Source organism: Mustela putorius, unplaced genomic scaffold (genome assembly GCF_011764305.1).
Source record: "Mustela putorius furo isolate JIRA1106 unplaced genomic scaffold, ASM1176430v1.1 tig00000585_pilon_pilon_pilon, whole genome shotgun sequence".
In the NCBI taxonomy this organism is placed as follows: Eukaryota; Metazoa; Chordata; class Mammalia; order Carnivora; family Mustelidae; genus Mustela; species Mustela putorius.
Window position 1 is genome coordinate 4,009,978 of NW_025421424.1, and position 15,557 is coordinate 4,025,534.

General features: G+C 42.2%; 1 protein-coding gene across 4 annotated transcripts in view; it reads left to right on the plus strand.

Moving 5' to 3' along the window:
• SPAG17 (sperm associated antigen 17) overlaps positions 1-15,557 on the plus strand; it is a 222,864-nt gene that overhangs the window by 187,070 nt on the left and 20,237 nt on the right. For 3 of the 4 annotated variants that reach the window (XM_045081852.1, XM_045081851.1, XM_045081853.1), the window contains exons 43-47: positions 358-486; positions 7,549-7,685; positions 8,971-9,155; positions 11,097-11,157; positions 13,782-13,926. In XM_045081852.1, the coding sequence (XP_044937787.1) occupies positions 358-486; positions 7,549-7,685; positions 8,971-9,155; positions 11,097-11,157; positions 13,782-13,926 (657 nt within the window). Of the gene's footprint in view, positions 1-357; positions 487-7,548; positions 7,686-8,970; positions 9,156-11,096; positions 11,158-13,781; positions 13,927-15,557 lie in introns of those variants that run through there. The other variant, XR_006607260.1, reaches the window with a different exon arrangement.

The window sequence follows — 15,557 nt, forward strand, 5'->3', positions numbered from 1 at the left end:
GAATGGATTTAAGATTGGAAACTTAAAAAAAAAAAATCACATCTCAGTTACTCTGGCCAGGGTAAAAGGTTACCAGGTCCCCGTTCATAACCCAACCAAGATAACTACTGTGTTATCTTGTAGAACCAGCTAACTCCCAGGGAGTGTGTTCTTTGTAGATACTGTCCTTTCATTAATGGCAAACATTACTTCGTATTATGAAGACTCTCTCCCTCTGACTGGACTTCTTCCATGTGATCTTTCTAAAGGCAAGGGTAGTGGGAGTACCCTGTTCATGGTAAAAAAGAATAAAAACAACAGTAGTCCTTGCATCATTGTCCAGGTATCACTTTATAAGATTTGTTTGGGGTTTTCTAGATGGCCAGCCAGATTCAGAGGAGGAATCCCCACAATCCCCACAGCGTCTTCTAAAACCAAAGAATTTTGTGGACATCGAGGAGTCTGCTGGCCAAAACCAAACTGAACCTTTAGAAAAACCTACTGAAGGTATGGTGGACATTTGCTTTATTCTATTCATTCCCCAAACTGAACATTAAGTCTTTTTGGACTAAGGAATATGGCACTGGGAGCTGAGTGTATGGTTGGTCGTTACAGAAAAAATTCTAAAGGGTCACAGATCCTGAAGCTAAGGAACTTTGTAAGGCTTCTTAGCACATCAAAGTATCTCAAAAAATGTTTTGAGAATTATTGAAAGCCCCATAGTAAAAGGAAAAGATGGCAAATATGTTTTTGTATATTATTATTGTATTCTATTGTTTTATTTTATATTATTATTTTATTTATTGCCTTATTTGATTTTATCCCCCAGGGATATGAGAGTTTGCCTTATGTACTAAAGATCAGGAACCTGGTAGCTTTGTTGAAGCAGCTAGTAATTTGGTAGTTAGACTCAGATTGACCTGCCATTTCAGTACTTTCTTGGTCTGCAGGTGCTAGAAGAGAAACATAGGGTATTTATGCAGCACATCATCTCATCGAGGTAACAGAAATTAAAGTATGGAATAATACAAAGTAATTGTTGTACAGGGGAATCACATTACACCAATCTCACTGAAGTTAATTCAACTTTATGGTTGATCAGCAAAAAGAAAAACATCAATTTAAATCACGTAGGTGAATTTGCACTTCTTCATGCCTGTGGACATGGCCCATAGTGAAAGTGAACTGGAAGTTTGCCAATAGGTCTTAATTACCTCTTATAGAGGAAGCATCTTGCCATATTTTGGTAACTTAAGGGATTTGCCTTTTGCCTTCCTGACTTTAACGTTATCTCTTGTATAAAGTTTATTCATTTAGTGGATAATTTGCTCAATGCCTACTGTCTGCCAGGCATGTTCTAGGTGCAGAAATGCAACAGTTAAGAAGCTAAAGTCTTATAGGGCTGTGCCTACTATGGACAGACCTAGATAGTAAGTAAACAAATGAATTAGATAAATTCAGATTGCTTGCACAGAGTAAAACCACATATAATGTATAGAGAGTGTCTTGGGGAGAGGGATAGCATTTTATTAGGGGGTGAGAAGGCTCCTCTGGGAAAGGACATCTGAGCTCAAACAGAATGACAGGAAGGAGCCAACCATGCAAACCCTGGGGGAGGGGAATGGTGCAAGTAGTGGGAACAGCAAGTATGAAGACCCTTAGGGGAGAAGAAGCAGAAAAACTGGCATTTAGCTAGAAGAAAATGGACAAAGGAAGAGGCAAAAGGTGAGGTCAGAGACAGGAGTAGAGATAAGACTGTGTGATGCCACATAAGGACTTTTGGGCTTTAGTCTATGTGTAGTTTTTAGCCAAACACCACTGGAAGGTTTTAAACAGAGTAGAAACATGACTCATCTGTATTTTTAAAAGATTACTCTGGTAGCTGTGTGGATAATAGCTTATGGTGGGGAAGGGGGAGTAGACAAGTGGAAACTGTGGTGGGGGAGGAAGCCACTGAGGCAGGACATGTGAGCCCCAGCAGAGACCTGGCTGGAGCAGTGGAGGCAGAGAAGGTGGGAAACAAATGAACTGGAACCATATATTCTGGAGGCAGAGCCAACAGGACTCACTGGTTCACTGGATGTGGGGCTGAAGGGTAAGAGAAACTAAGGGTGGTTCCCAGGGTAAGTACCATGGGACCAGTCTTGAGGCTGAGAATGTGTAGCTGTAACAGGTTTCAGGCGGCGCTGATGTTGCTGATATAGGATCACCCTTCAAAAACCATAGCCCTAAAGCAAACTTTAGAATGTAACATTCAGCCAGAGGAGGGGCCACAAAAGGCTACTAAGAAGAAGAAGCCAGTGAGGTCGGAGAAAAACAGAAGCATGAAAATCAGTGTTTCCAGTGGATCAAAGTGCCCCAGAAGGCCCAGTGAGATGTGGAATAACCACGGGACTGGGTAAGATGGAGATCGCTAGTGATTTGGGCAAAAGCACCTTAAGGGCATGGTGGGGCCTGAAGCCAACGCAAGTGGGCTGTGGGCTATTTATGGAATGGCTGAAAGGAACCAGAAGCAGGAATGTGTAGCTTCCCCCAAGAGTTTTGCTGAAAAGACGAGAGAAATGGCATTGCAGCTGGAGGCAGATAGGTGACCAAGGGAGAGATGTAAGAAAAAAAAAAATTAGACATATGGGGGATGTTGAGTTGCAAACAATAATTCAGTAGCGAGAGAGAACTTAGAGTGTAGGAGGAGGGAGCTGACTGCAGGAAAGCAAAGTTCTATAGAAGGTGAGAGGATGTGACATTTGGGGCAAACCCTGAGTGACAGAGTTGATCTTGGATATGAAAAGGCCACCTCATCCACAGTGACAGGAGAGAGAAGGAATATGGATACCCTGGCAGGTGGGTTTTCATGTTGAATATGAGGCAGATGAGCAAGTCTGATGGCAGAGGAGTGGGTATAAAGATAGAAAATCCACTCCAGAGGAACAGGAAAGCAAAACAGGAAAGGGGTGACTGGTTATTTCAGGTGACAGTTTCATTTCATTAGAGGTCTCAGCAAGGTCAAATGTTGTGGACTAGATACTATGGGGTAATGAACTAGATTAGGAGGTCATGACTTAGAGAAGAAAGTGGGAACAAATTCTGAAAGTGGTGACATTTTTGGTTTTGGTGAGGTTGAGATTCGACCATGGGAGTTTCTGGGTGGAGAAGCACAGGGTTTTTTTTGTTTTGTTTTGTTTTGTTTTAAAGATTTAATTTATTTATTTGACAGACAGAGATCACAAGTAGGCAGGGACGGAGGCAGAGAGAGAGGAGGAAGCAGGCTCCCCGCTGAGCAGAGAGCCTGATGCAGGGCTCAATGCCAGGACCCTGGGATCATGACCTGAGCTGAAGGCAGAGGCTTAACCCACTGAGCCACCCAGGTGCCCCAAGCACAGCGTTTTGATTGGGATGTCTAGCTGATGTCTCCAAGAGGTGAACTGGAAGTCCGTCTGGGGTGTCAAGATCTCCAGGGAATCCAGGGAATGATTGAGAGGTCAGTAGATAGCAAGTATGTGGGGACGGTGTAGGAATACAGTCTGATGGCTTGAGCTTCTAAGAAACGGGGATTTTGATACTTTTTTAAATTAACTTATAATGTATTATTGGTCCCAAGGGTACAGGTCTGTGAATCATCAGGCTTACACATTTCACAGCACTCACCATAGCACATACCCTCCCCAATGTCCATAACCCAGACACCCTATCCCTACACCTCCCCACCAGCAACCCTTAGTTTGTTTTGTGAGTTTGTCTCCCTCCTGATCCCATCTTGAAATGGGAATTTTTAAAGAAAGGAAAAAAGTCTTTGAAATGAGGGCACCTATCACATCCCTAGGCACAGAGATTCCAAGATGAGAGACAATAATCGACTCGATAAAAGTAGTAGATCACATTTTGATTTAAACAATACCATTTAAGAATTTCAGGATAGGAAGAGAGTAGGGGAAAGCTCTATCGGAGAGCTGGCCTAGAAGAAAAAATTGGATTTCCTAGGTTTTAAGATTTAAGATTGGATCACTGAGATAACCCTCATTTTACTTGAGGAAACTGAAGCCTAGAGGAAGGCAAGCAATCTCTAAAATCATACAGCAAATCTGGGAGGGCAAGAAAGTGAGTTTTTTGACTCCTCATTCTCTGTATTTTATTATGTTGTCCTTCAGATGCAGGAAGGAGAAAAAAATATTTTATACAAAAAAAAAGTATGGGGATGTATGTGTTCCAAAGCCTGATAGTAGAAATGAACTGCAAACTAGCATAAATAGTTTAGTGGTTCTTGTTTGGTCATTGATAGAGTCAGTCAGAGGAGGTCTGGATTTTGTAAAATAAAAAGGAACCTGTTGGCGTTTGCTACAATAAAACTGTATAAATCTCATAGCAATTTAAAACAAGCATTTTTAGCGTTTGGGGTTTGGAGGTGGGCTGCAGTTGCCTTTGTTCCAGGCTGCAGGTGGACACACTGGGGGCCCCACGAGGCCCTGAGATCTGAGTGTGCACATCTCCTCCCAAATCCACACTCAGTGACACCACACTGAGAGCTTGAGTCTGCCAGGCGAGCAATCAGCAAATATTGCAAATATGCAAAGTATCCAAGCCAGGGCAGTGTTTCTCCAGACAGACAGTTGTTAAACTTTTACCAGCACTCCCAAGGGCTGCAGGAGAAAAGTGGGGGTGTCACAGCTCCCACAGGGAAGGAGGTGCCCACCCCCTGAGACTAGCTGCTCTCAGGGTGGAGGGGAGCAACTCAAGAGAGGTGAGTGGAAATGCACGCTGTGGCTCACAGCCTGTGCTCAGGACTAGCCGCCTGCCCCTTACCCCTACCTTCTCTCACTGGTCAGTTCAAGTCCTATAAGAGACCTCAATATCAGTGGGGCAGAGAAATATGCTTCACTTGCAGGGAAGACATGTTCAGTGAGGAAGCACAAAAAGCCATGCCCTGAGGGAAAGGAAAAAAATATTATTATGAATAGATACCACAGTCTGGCTCAGCGTAGAAATGGGGAACCGTGACAGCTTCTTTAGGGAGCCACACTCCAAGGTTGTAGTCAGATGACCTAGAGGACCATCCCAATTCCACTTTTAAAGTACCTCTGTATCAGCTACTTCAAGCCCCTCCACTACTCCTCTCCACTCCCCCAATCCCTGCTGAAGCCTGGGGTTGGCTCAGTAGGGTGATCATGCTTCTGTATTGTGGCCGGCAGCCTGGTGTGGAGTCTAAGAATCCAAGCTCTCTCTGGCTCTTTAGAGAAGAGCTGTGTAACCTTGGGCACACTGTCTAACCCCTCTATCCCTTCCCATTTCCTCTCCTATAAAGAGGGAATGATGGTATACACATCACGGGGTTGTCAGGATTAAATGGCTATCTGTAAAGTGATTTTTGGAGTAGTGCCTGGGACGTGATTAATGCGGGATCTGTATTTACTATTAATAATAACAGTATGAGCAATTAATTAGAACCCATCAGACTGGTAAAATGCAGTCACAGAAGTCGTATGCTCATGGTAAGAATACAAACAAAAAGACACGTTGAGCCATTAGAATGGTTGCCAATGTCAGGAATGGTGACCAAAGAGAATAAAATACATTAAAATGTACATTGTTATACAAGGGATATGATAAAGGGCACAGATGAACAGTCAGGTGAAGAGGTACATAGGGCAAGGTTTAGAAGGGTCCAGCACAGGAGTGTCTCTCCCTGTGGAGTTGGGGAGCAAACCCTCCAGGCATGGATGTGTTCACCAACCCAGAAGCTCTCTGAACACTGTGCTGTGGGGATTTTTATGGAGCAATTTTATGGATGAATGAACCACACAGGCATGACCAATCACTAACTCAATCTCCATTTCCTCTCCCTTTCTTAGAGGATGGAGGTGAGGGTGGAAGTCCCAAGCTTCTAATCACGGTTTGGTCTTTCTAGTGAATGGCCCCCATCTCTACACCATCCAGGAGCCCACCAAGAGTAGCCTCATCACATCAAAGACACTCGCCCAGGAAAATCCAACACATTTACAAGCTCTGTGTCAGGAACCTGGGTCAAAGACCGAATATTAGGAAGAAAGGTGTTCCTAGCACTCTTATCATCTAGGAAATTCCTAAGGTTTTAGGAGTTCTGTGCAAGGAACCAGGGGCAGAGACCAGTAAATAGGTTTTCTGTTATCTCATGCTAGTAGGAAGAGCATGTTTCTGATGGAGGCTGACTCACTTAGTGTGCATTCCAGTCCTGCCACTTCTTTTCGTTTCCAGGACAAGCTATTTAACTTCAGTTTCCTTGTTTGTAGAAAGAAAGAAAGAAAGAAAGAGGAGAAAGAGATACTGCTATTGTACTAGTTAGGATGCTTTGATTTGTAACTGAGTGAAATCAAACTCAAACTCACTCAACAGAGCTGGGGAACATTTCTTGGTGCTTAAAAGCAAACCACAGAGTTGCGGATATGGTGCCAGACCAGGGATGACTGGATCCAGGCGCTCTGGCTTTTCAGGAATGCCTTTATGTCTGCTTGCCCCTCTCTTTGGGCATTCCCCTGGCGTTCATCTTGCCCCATCCCTACTTGTCCCTGTTCGCTTTTATCTTCTCCTGCAAAGAATAGAGTATGTCCATGTGGCAAGAACCTTGACAAAAGGGAGCCAAGATTTTGATTCTTCCAGATCCATAATTCAGTAGGCACACTGGGATTATCCCTGCTGCCTTCTGTAGGAATATCCTGGTGAAGGGCCTGCATTGGCCTTGCCTGTGTCATATGCTATCTTGATGGCTGGGGCCAGAGATGTGGTGGCCCCAGAAGTATGTGTGGTAGGTGGAGGTGGTAATGGGGAGAGTGCTGAACGTACAGAAATCATAACTGCCTTCACCCTCAGCTCATAGGGTTTGATTAGGATTAAGTAAGATGCTCTGGGTAAAAACATACCTGCTGTGCTTATCTATAGATGGTAGACACTCAAATATTGGCTTCCTTGCTTTGCCTCTCTTGATGATTTGAAGGTGTGAAAAGATATTTGAATATGAGAATTTTTTGTTTCAACCTCCTGCATATTTGGAGAAATGCATACAACCGAAGCTCTGTAAATTACCTACTTTTGCTCACTCCGTCAAGTTCAATGATCTGAGGATTTAAGTCCCTGGCTTAATTTATCTGTAATTAACAAGCCACTTTTTACAAACATAAATGCAGTTGTTGAACCAAAGAAATTCTTACGATTTCTCTCCCATTGGTTGTAAGAGATCTTTTAGAATCAGCGTTTATTGTGTTGTACCTTGTTGATTTAATGGAAAGAACCCTGAGGAGTTCTGGTCACCCAACTTCTCAGAATTTGTTTTTTCTCATTTATTTAAAAATGGTGATACTATATAAGCCTCTCTGGTGCCCTTCTCAGAAGGGTGTTGTGAAAATCGATGTTAAGTTAAAATCTCTTTGTAAAATGTAAAAACATAACACAAGAACTGATAAAAAGCCTCTATCCCTTTAAATAAGTTCTTTATAAAGGAAAGGAGAGACATTTTCCAAGTTGGTTTATGTTGTCATAAACTGGTAAGATCTCAGATGCCTTTGAATAAAATGTCCATGTGGCACAATTTAAACTTCCTAACAGACCCAGAATCCTGTGTGCCTGTGAAAATTCCAACCCAGTCACTGCTGCAGGATGTCGCAGGACAAGCAAGGAAAGAGAAAGTGAGGTTGCCGCACTACTTGCTGAGTTCCAAGCCCAAGTCTCAACCTCTCACAAAGGTAACACAGACGTGGGAACCAAGTTCCCAGAGCCAGTCGGCATCTGATGTAATCCTGACTCCTTGAAGTTGCTGATTTCTAGCAGCAACTGCTATTCACTGTACGTGCAAGATCACCTTTCCATGAAGGCATTCAGGTCACACAGAGATGAGCTAAGGCTGCGCTTTCCGAGAGCCAGCTCACTTGGCTTGGGAGAGGAAATTTATGAGCCAACTCTAAAATCATTGGTAGCTTGAAATCAGCCTGCAGGAGTTCTCACACCATGGAAATCAGCAAATGCGACTGATCAACATTCTTTGCAGAGAGCTGGGTTAACACACACTACTGGATAAGGGGATCATGGGCCACCCTTCTCATGACTCAGGATAAAATCCAAATGACAGCATCACAACAAACCCTGTTTGCTTCTCTACCTCATTAATCTCTACCCTCATTAATTAATCTCTACCCTCATTACTCACTTCAGCCATTAAGAGTTTCTCTTAGTTTTCCAAAACCACCAACCTCCTTCCTTCCTCAGCCTCTAAGATAAAGGTTCCCTTGCATCTCTGCTGGGAATCCTGCCTTCAGCCTACCAATCCAGTTTTGAGAATCTGCCTTCAATTCTTGCATGGCCACACCATGTTCATGGCCACCACAGAATGTATTGCAATGTCCGTAATCGACAACGTGATAGAGTCCCTGGGGACCTTGTTAGCATGCAGATTCTGAGTGACTGGGGCCCCAAAGCCTGCCATTTCCAGCAAGCTCCCAGGTGAGCCCCATGCTGCCAATCTGGGGAATAACAAGGGCATAGACAGTGATTCTCAAAGTGTGATTTCCAGACAAGCAGCATTGGAAGTGCCTGGAAATTTATTACAAAGTCAAATTCATGGACCCCATCCCAGACTTACTGACTGAAAAAGTCCGGGGGGTGGAGTCAGCAATTTGGGTCTTAAGCAGCCTCCTGGCTGATTCTGATGGAAGCTGAAGTTTGGTAATTACTGGCACCAAAAGCATAAAGTTTAGGATCAGGCAAACTCAAGTTTGAAACTTTACTCTGCCTCTTACCACCTGAGCAAATGATGTCTTTCTAGTCCTCTGAACTTGGGCTTCTTTATCCATAAAACAAAGCCTTAAATACCTCCTTACGTGCTCTTGTAAGGTTTACACAAGATTGTTAAAGTCCATTTCCTCCCATGGCCAAACAGTCCTTTTCCTCTAGCATTTGAACCTTTATCTTATCTTGGGAACACAACATAGAAACCCTTTTCTTTGATTTGATTACTGTTTCCTTAACGCAAAGGTGCAAGATTCAGTTGGAGGAAGAGTGAAAACATCCTCTGTTGCATGCGCTGCCATTAATAACATGACTTCATCCCCTTTTGGATTCCATCTTCTCCCGCCATCAGTGAATTTTGGAGTGCTGGAAGAGGGACACACCTATGCCACCACCGTGAAGCTCAAGAACGTGGGAGTAGACTTCTGCAGGTGAGGCCAAGGCACTGAAGGTCTGCTCAAGTCCCCTTCTCCTATGCTTGTCTTCAGATGCCTGCATCAGTGAAGGTTTATTTGAACTGAACTCTAATTACATACACCTTGACTATTGAATCTTCACGTCATTCATTCCATCATTTACTCTTTCATTTATTCATTCATTCTTCATCAGCTCAGTGTTTATCAAGCCTCAACGATGCCGTGGGCCCTTCTCGGCCCTCCCATTTATCATTATTTACACTTTGGCAGAAGCAACTCAGGACTGATCTGCAGTAGCGAAGAGTGAAGGGGAAGTTGTACCAGTGTTACGGGAACTAATGCACAAACCCTGAAAGTCTGTTTCTCAGATCCACCACCAACTGTAATATCAACTGGCATCTGTTTGCCCTCTCTGATCTAAAAGTGGTTTTCATTACCTTATTTCTGCATAACTGAGGCCAAAAGGCGGAAAAAATCACCTGAGTCTTTAGGGTTCCTTTGCCTCTGAAGATCTGACTTGATCATAACCCACAACCTGCCCTTCTAGTTGAAAATACCCTAGATCTGACATTCAGTGACAAGAAAAAGAGTCCTTCCTTTCCAGATCAATAGAATTGTGGAACTTGTAGAGATAGACCTTAGAGACTATTATGAAGGATCAGGGTAATATGTTTTAAGGTCTTGTAGGCTAGAGCAAGGCTGGACCTCAGATCTCCTGTGGACCTGTTCGCCTGGGACATGTTGCTTTATCAGCAAATCTGTGCTCACTGCTTCCTATGGGAATTCAGTCCTTCCCATTGGGGCAATATATTCTGTATATATATATAGGAAAACTCCCAATTACAAAAGCTCCCCTATTCTATTTGTAATTAAACTTGAGCATAAGGTGGGGGGTTTTCCCCCATAAAAAGTGGAATAAATGTTTATTTCAATTGCAGTGTTATGCTCAGAGTTATGCTGTAAGTGGCAAGTCCTTCCAATTTATGATTGGAAAGGACTCAAGATTGGAAATCAGATGAAACACAACTGCAGAGGCATCTAGTTGAAAAGATCCATATCCCATTTTAGTTGAGGCAAATATCCAGCTTCAGGAAATATATTTGTTTCCTCAGAAACAACCAGGCCACCAGATCAGACATTATTGGTTTTTTCGGTTGCTGCCAACAGAGTGGGTGGGGAAAAATAAGAGAATCAACTTGAAACTAATAAAACTCATCCGCGTAGATCCTGTCTACTCAGTGTAGAATTTTAGCTTTTGGATTTCCCTCCTTGGCTTGTTAAATTCAGCCGTTATAGCACAGGCAGCAAAGTCGATGGTAGGAGCGGCAGGATTGAGGTCAACGTGGAGGTAGGCTTTCCCTGGCATTTTAATTTACTCCAGGTCTTTAACCTTCAGGCAGAACCCGCAAACCACAGGAAGGGAAAGAGATCAATAAGCACCACGTGTGAGCATGGGGCTTTTCAAGTTCTCCAAAATTCTCTGAGCCTTTTCTGTTTCTCCTCTGCCCAAACATGCAAGCCCCATACCACGACAGAGCAAGACTGGCTCCCATGCTCCAGTGCTTTCCAAAAGAGCCTTTATTCTTCAGCTTAATGATCTGGCAGTCAGCCTCGGTGTTCACGCCGGTGGCCACGCTGCAGTGCACACAGCAGCCAAACATTCACGACAGTCTGCCCTGAGCGGCTCGACAGCATCCAATAACCAAGGGTGGGAACTGGGGTTGGAGTCTGTTTGACGCTGATGAAAACTGTTGTTGGAAAGGCAGTTGTGAAATGGGCCCCAGATTCTTCTCCCAAGTGGCGATTAGGTTGTTCTCCTAATGGTATGGACCTCCCCCACTCCCAGTCCCACTCCTTTGTAGCAAATATTAACACCTTCCTGATTTTATAACATCCTGGTTGGTTCATTGCTTTTTTCTTATGGCCTAAATTTATTTCCATCTTTTTGCCTGGTAGGTTTAGGGTGAAGCAGCCCCCACCCAGCACAGGACTCAAAGTGACTTACAAACACGGACCTGTAAGTCCTATGAGCTGTCTGTTGTGTGTGTCCGTGTTTGCATGTGTGAATGTGTGCATGTTTCTGGGAAAGTGGGTTTTTTAAATCATTCTATGCATTCGGTTTAAATCATATATAAGTCTAATTTTTCTAGTATCATAAGTAAAAGATTCCTGGTATGGGTATACCGCATGGCTAATGTTGCATACTGCACATAATCGCTGTGAGACAGATCCTATGTGTAAACAGTTAAACTTCCAGCTGTGGAAACTTTTCTGAAGTTCACTTATTTGTCCCAATACTACAGTTATGCACAATTGTATGAAAAATACCTTTTTATAAATTAAATATGATTTGACATGCATTTGGAAAGCTGATTACCTAAAGGTGTCCTATAATAAATTCTTCTGCAAAATGAAAAATCTCTTGGAAAAATACCCTATTTTTTGTATTTTCTATACATTTGGTTTGTTCTTTTACTGCTTGCCAGAGAATTTATTTAATGATATTCTAAGAAATAGTAATATATTAGTCATCAGCTGCCTCATTTCTCCAGAGTTCTGAAAATATCAATTTTAAAATGTCAACCTATTCTAATTTTATTTGCTACATTCCCCAAAATGGGGTGCTTCAAAAAAAAAAATTCTGTATATTGCTACTTGCTTTAAGTTATGATTTCAGAAATGTAGTATCAAGTAAACAAAAGTTTATTAATATATAAATAGACAAAATATAATATATAAAATAATATATAAAACATAATAAAATCACACTTGTAAATCTTAACATTTATTTCTTGGCACATTCCTTCCATTTCATTCAACAAACTTTGAACGCCACTGATAGGGACCGGGGACAGGGGATGTTAAAAATGAGTAGACATATCTAAGTTGCTCCCAGAGCTGGGCACATAGTGGGGATTCAAAATGTATGACTAAGTGACAGAATGAAGTAAGGACATCTGATAGACACATGCTTGTTCATCACAGACAGGGACACGCTTAGTCTCATGGGAATACAGAGCAACAGCATCCACTTCCATAATAAGCATATAGTGTTCACTGAGTCCCAAGACCTTAGAACAGCCACAATTGTATGTTGACCCAGAAGGGTCCATTTGATAGGGTGCAGAATCAGTTGGCCTCTTGTTATGATTGTGCCACCAGCAGCTCAGTCATACTTTTGGTTAATTAACCCTCTGTACCTTGCCTTCCTCATGTGCAAAAGAAGTTGCTTGGACCTGATAATTTCTTAGTCCGTTTCCAGCCCTAATATCTTATGGTCTACAGCACAGTAGTCTGCAGGCTGCAGTTCCAAACAGAAATATCCTTCGGGATTAGCTCCACCAATTCATGAGTACCTCTCTGTCACATTTCATCACTGAACTGTGTCAAGATTCCAGAAACTCTGGAACATAAAGTAAAGGCAAAAATCAAAGCAAGCTCTTCTTCCACTGTTCTGAGAAGTTAGAAAACTTTTTTCATTTAAAGTAGGGGTGATGCCAAAAGTCAAAATGACTGTTGGATCAACCTTTGTAGGTACTAAAAACTCAGCGTGTATTCAAGCTCACTCTCTACTGTTAGGGTTTTTTTAAATTATTATTATTGTTATTTTCTTTTTGACAGTTTTGGCTCTGCAAAAATATAATCTATAGACTCCTCCATATGTAAATCTAACCACTGTTCAGCCTGCTTAGTTGCCAACGCTGAATGAATATGCCCAGGGTCCGGGTAGACCTGAGCGGGGGCAGGATGCCAGCTGCCTTGTGCAGAGTGGTGTCATCCTAGCCCTGCCCTCATTGTTGGGCTGAAGGGCAAAGGGCCTGGTCCTCAGACATGGTGAGTTGGATGCCCTCCAGTTAGCAGACCTTCATAAGTACATTGTTGAAGAAGTTGAAACATTTTTCAGTTCTATTATTTATAAACTATGAAGAAAAAAGTACTTGTATCTAATTGCTTTCCATGTGGTGGTTTCTGATGTATTTTTTCCAGACAGTTGTTCTCAAGTCTGCTTTTTAGCCTACCTCCTGGAGAGGCAGCTTAGAAACACAAACAGCTCTTTCTTTCCTGGCCAGTGTTCTCTTCAAGGAACAAGGCAAGAAGCCCATTCCTTGCTGTGTTTCTTCTTCATTATATATCAGGTTTCTTTGTTGGTCCAGACCTCTTCCACGTAGCTTTCAGACCTAAGCAGTTTGGCATTTAAACTCATTCTGTCTCCCTCTGCTGGCTTTGTCACATCACACGTCCTCCATTAGGCACACTATAAACCAAGAAGCAGGGCAGGGAAGTTGTGGGGTTTAAATTTACCTTTATCTGCAGGGATGCCCATAGGAACTCACTGCTAACATTCAAGAAATAGCACAAGTATGTGCATTGTAAAAGTTTTCCTGCAGTTCACCACAGTACACCGACATTCTCTTCCTAAATAGCATCTGGTTTTCTCCTTCAATTTATCCTGGGTCCCATTTGCTCAATGGAACTCTACCTAACGAACCCACAAAATAACTTTATAAATGCCATCATCCAAAAGCACCAGACATATAGATGAGAAAAAAAGATTAGAGAGTGTAACTAGCCCCAATTCAAGTTAAAACCAAGATGTGAACTCAGATATGTCTGACTCTAAAGCTACCTTGTGTCCTATAGGTGGCAGCTGGTTTGCAGACCGAACTCAAGGTGGAGTTATTTGCCATGGCCGTCGGAGAGGATGGGGCCAAGGGATCAACACACATCTCGCACAATATTGAGATAATGACCGAGCATGATATTCTGTTCTTACCTGTGGAAGCAAATATCCTTTAAAGCTCAATTTTAGTTATAAATAGAGCAAAAATTACATATGAACAATGGGAAAACAGAAGTCAAAATGCTATTCCCTAACCCCCTCATATCCATACTCCATAGCTTCATTAACTCTTTAAGACCACAGAGTTAAATTTCTTAGGATGAAGACTGTGTCTTCACTCATCTTGTAAGTAAGCATCCAGCAAAATGCCAGTTACATAGTACATGCGCAGTAGTAACTGTGAGTTGAGCAAATGCCACTGTCAGTGGCTCTCTGTGCTATCAGACAAGCAGAGTGGTTTTGAAAAGCAAGTCTGTCATCAAAACAAACTTGTAATCTTGTTAGGGAGTAGGAGATACTTTATTATAAAGGTTAAATGAATATTCACAGAATTATATATATACACCTTCATATTGTTATCTCTTTCATGTGGATACCACACAGAGATCAAGTAAACTATTATATGCAAGGTACTTATGGAAGATTTTTTCATATACAAAAATGGCAATTGGACTCCTTCTTAAAAGACTTACATAATCTAGAATCAGAAATAAAGTGCTCCCATTTGATTCCTATATTATTTTGTACTCCAGTGACATGAAACATATAGTACTTTGTGTTGTAGTTATGCATCTATTTGGTATTTGAGCTGGGTCTTATAAAAATGCAAAAACTTTTTATGAAAAGAGACTTAAAATGAACAAATCCACAGCAATAAGAGAGCACCAGGTGTCAGGAAAGGTAGGAAGCTCCATTTGTTGAGAACTTAGGGAGTATTAGGAAACATAGTGGGATGTTGGTTGGAATCAAATTGTGGAAGAGTCTGAATCCCTGCTTAAACTTTATCATATAAGCAAGAGTGAATCACTGAAGATTTCTGATCCAGCATATTTTTATACAAAGAATCCAGGGCACCTGGGTGGCTCAGTGGGTTAAAGCCTCTGCCTTTGGCTCAGGTCATGATCCCAGGGTTCTGAGATGGAGCCCCGCATCAGGCTCTCTGCTCAGCAGGGAGCCTGCTTCCTTTCCTCTCTCTCTGCCTGCCTCTCTGCCTACTTGTGATCTGTCCGTCAAATAAATAAATAAAAATCTTTTTTTAAAAAAATGAATCCAGTGTTACTATGCTGGATATGTTGAAGAAGAGCAACTGGTTGCAAATTTCTATTTGCAAAGGGCCATTGGAAGGCCACTTCAGTAAGCCAAGTATAAGGACAGAAACTATCATGTGGCAAAAGTGGAAGAGAGACATGGGTGAAAAGACATTTGGCAGGGGAGTGGCGGGGGGTAATGCTGTAAAATCTGAGGTGGAAGCCATTGATAGAAGGAAGTAAGTGGACATAAGAGTTCCACTCTAAGATTTTGGGCTCAAGTAAAGAATCATGGATATGCAGGTGTGGATCTTGATTGAGGAGTTAGAGCTGGAAATGTAATCATTTTAAGCATCACACACAGAGGTGATAACTGAAGATAAGGGAAAGGAGCAGAGATTGCGGTCTGTTTAGTATGTAGGAGGAAGAAGAGGAAGCAGTGGAGACAGAGTAAGCAAATTAGAAAGCCAAGAAATATCTCAGAAGCCATAGAATTTCAAGAAAAATATGGACATAGTTGACAGATGCTATAGAGATGTCAAGTAGATC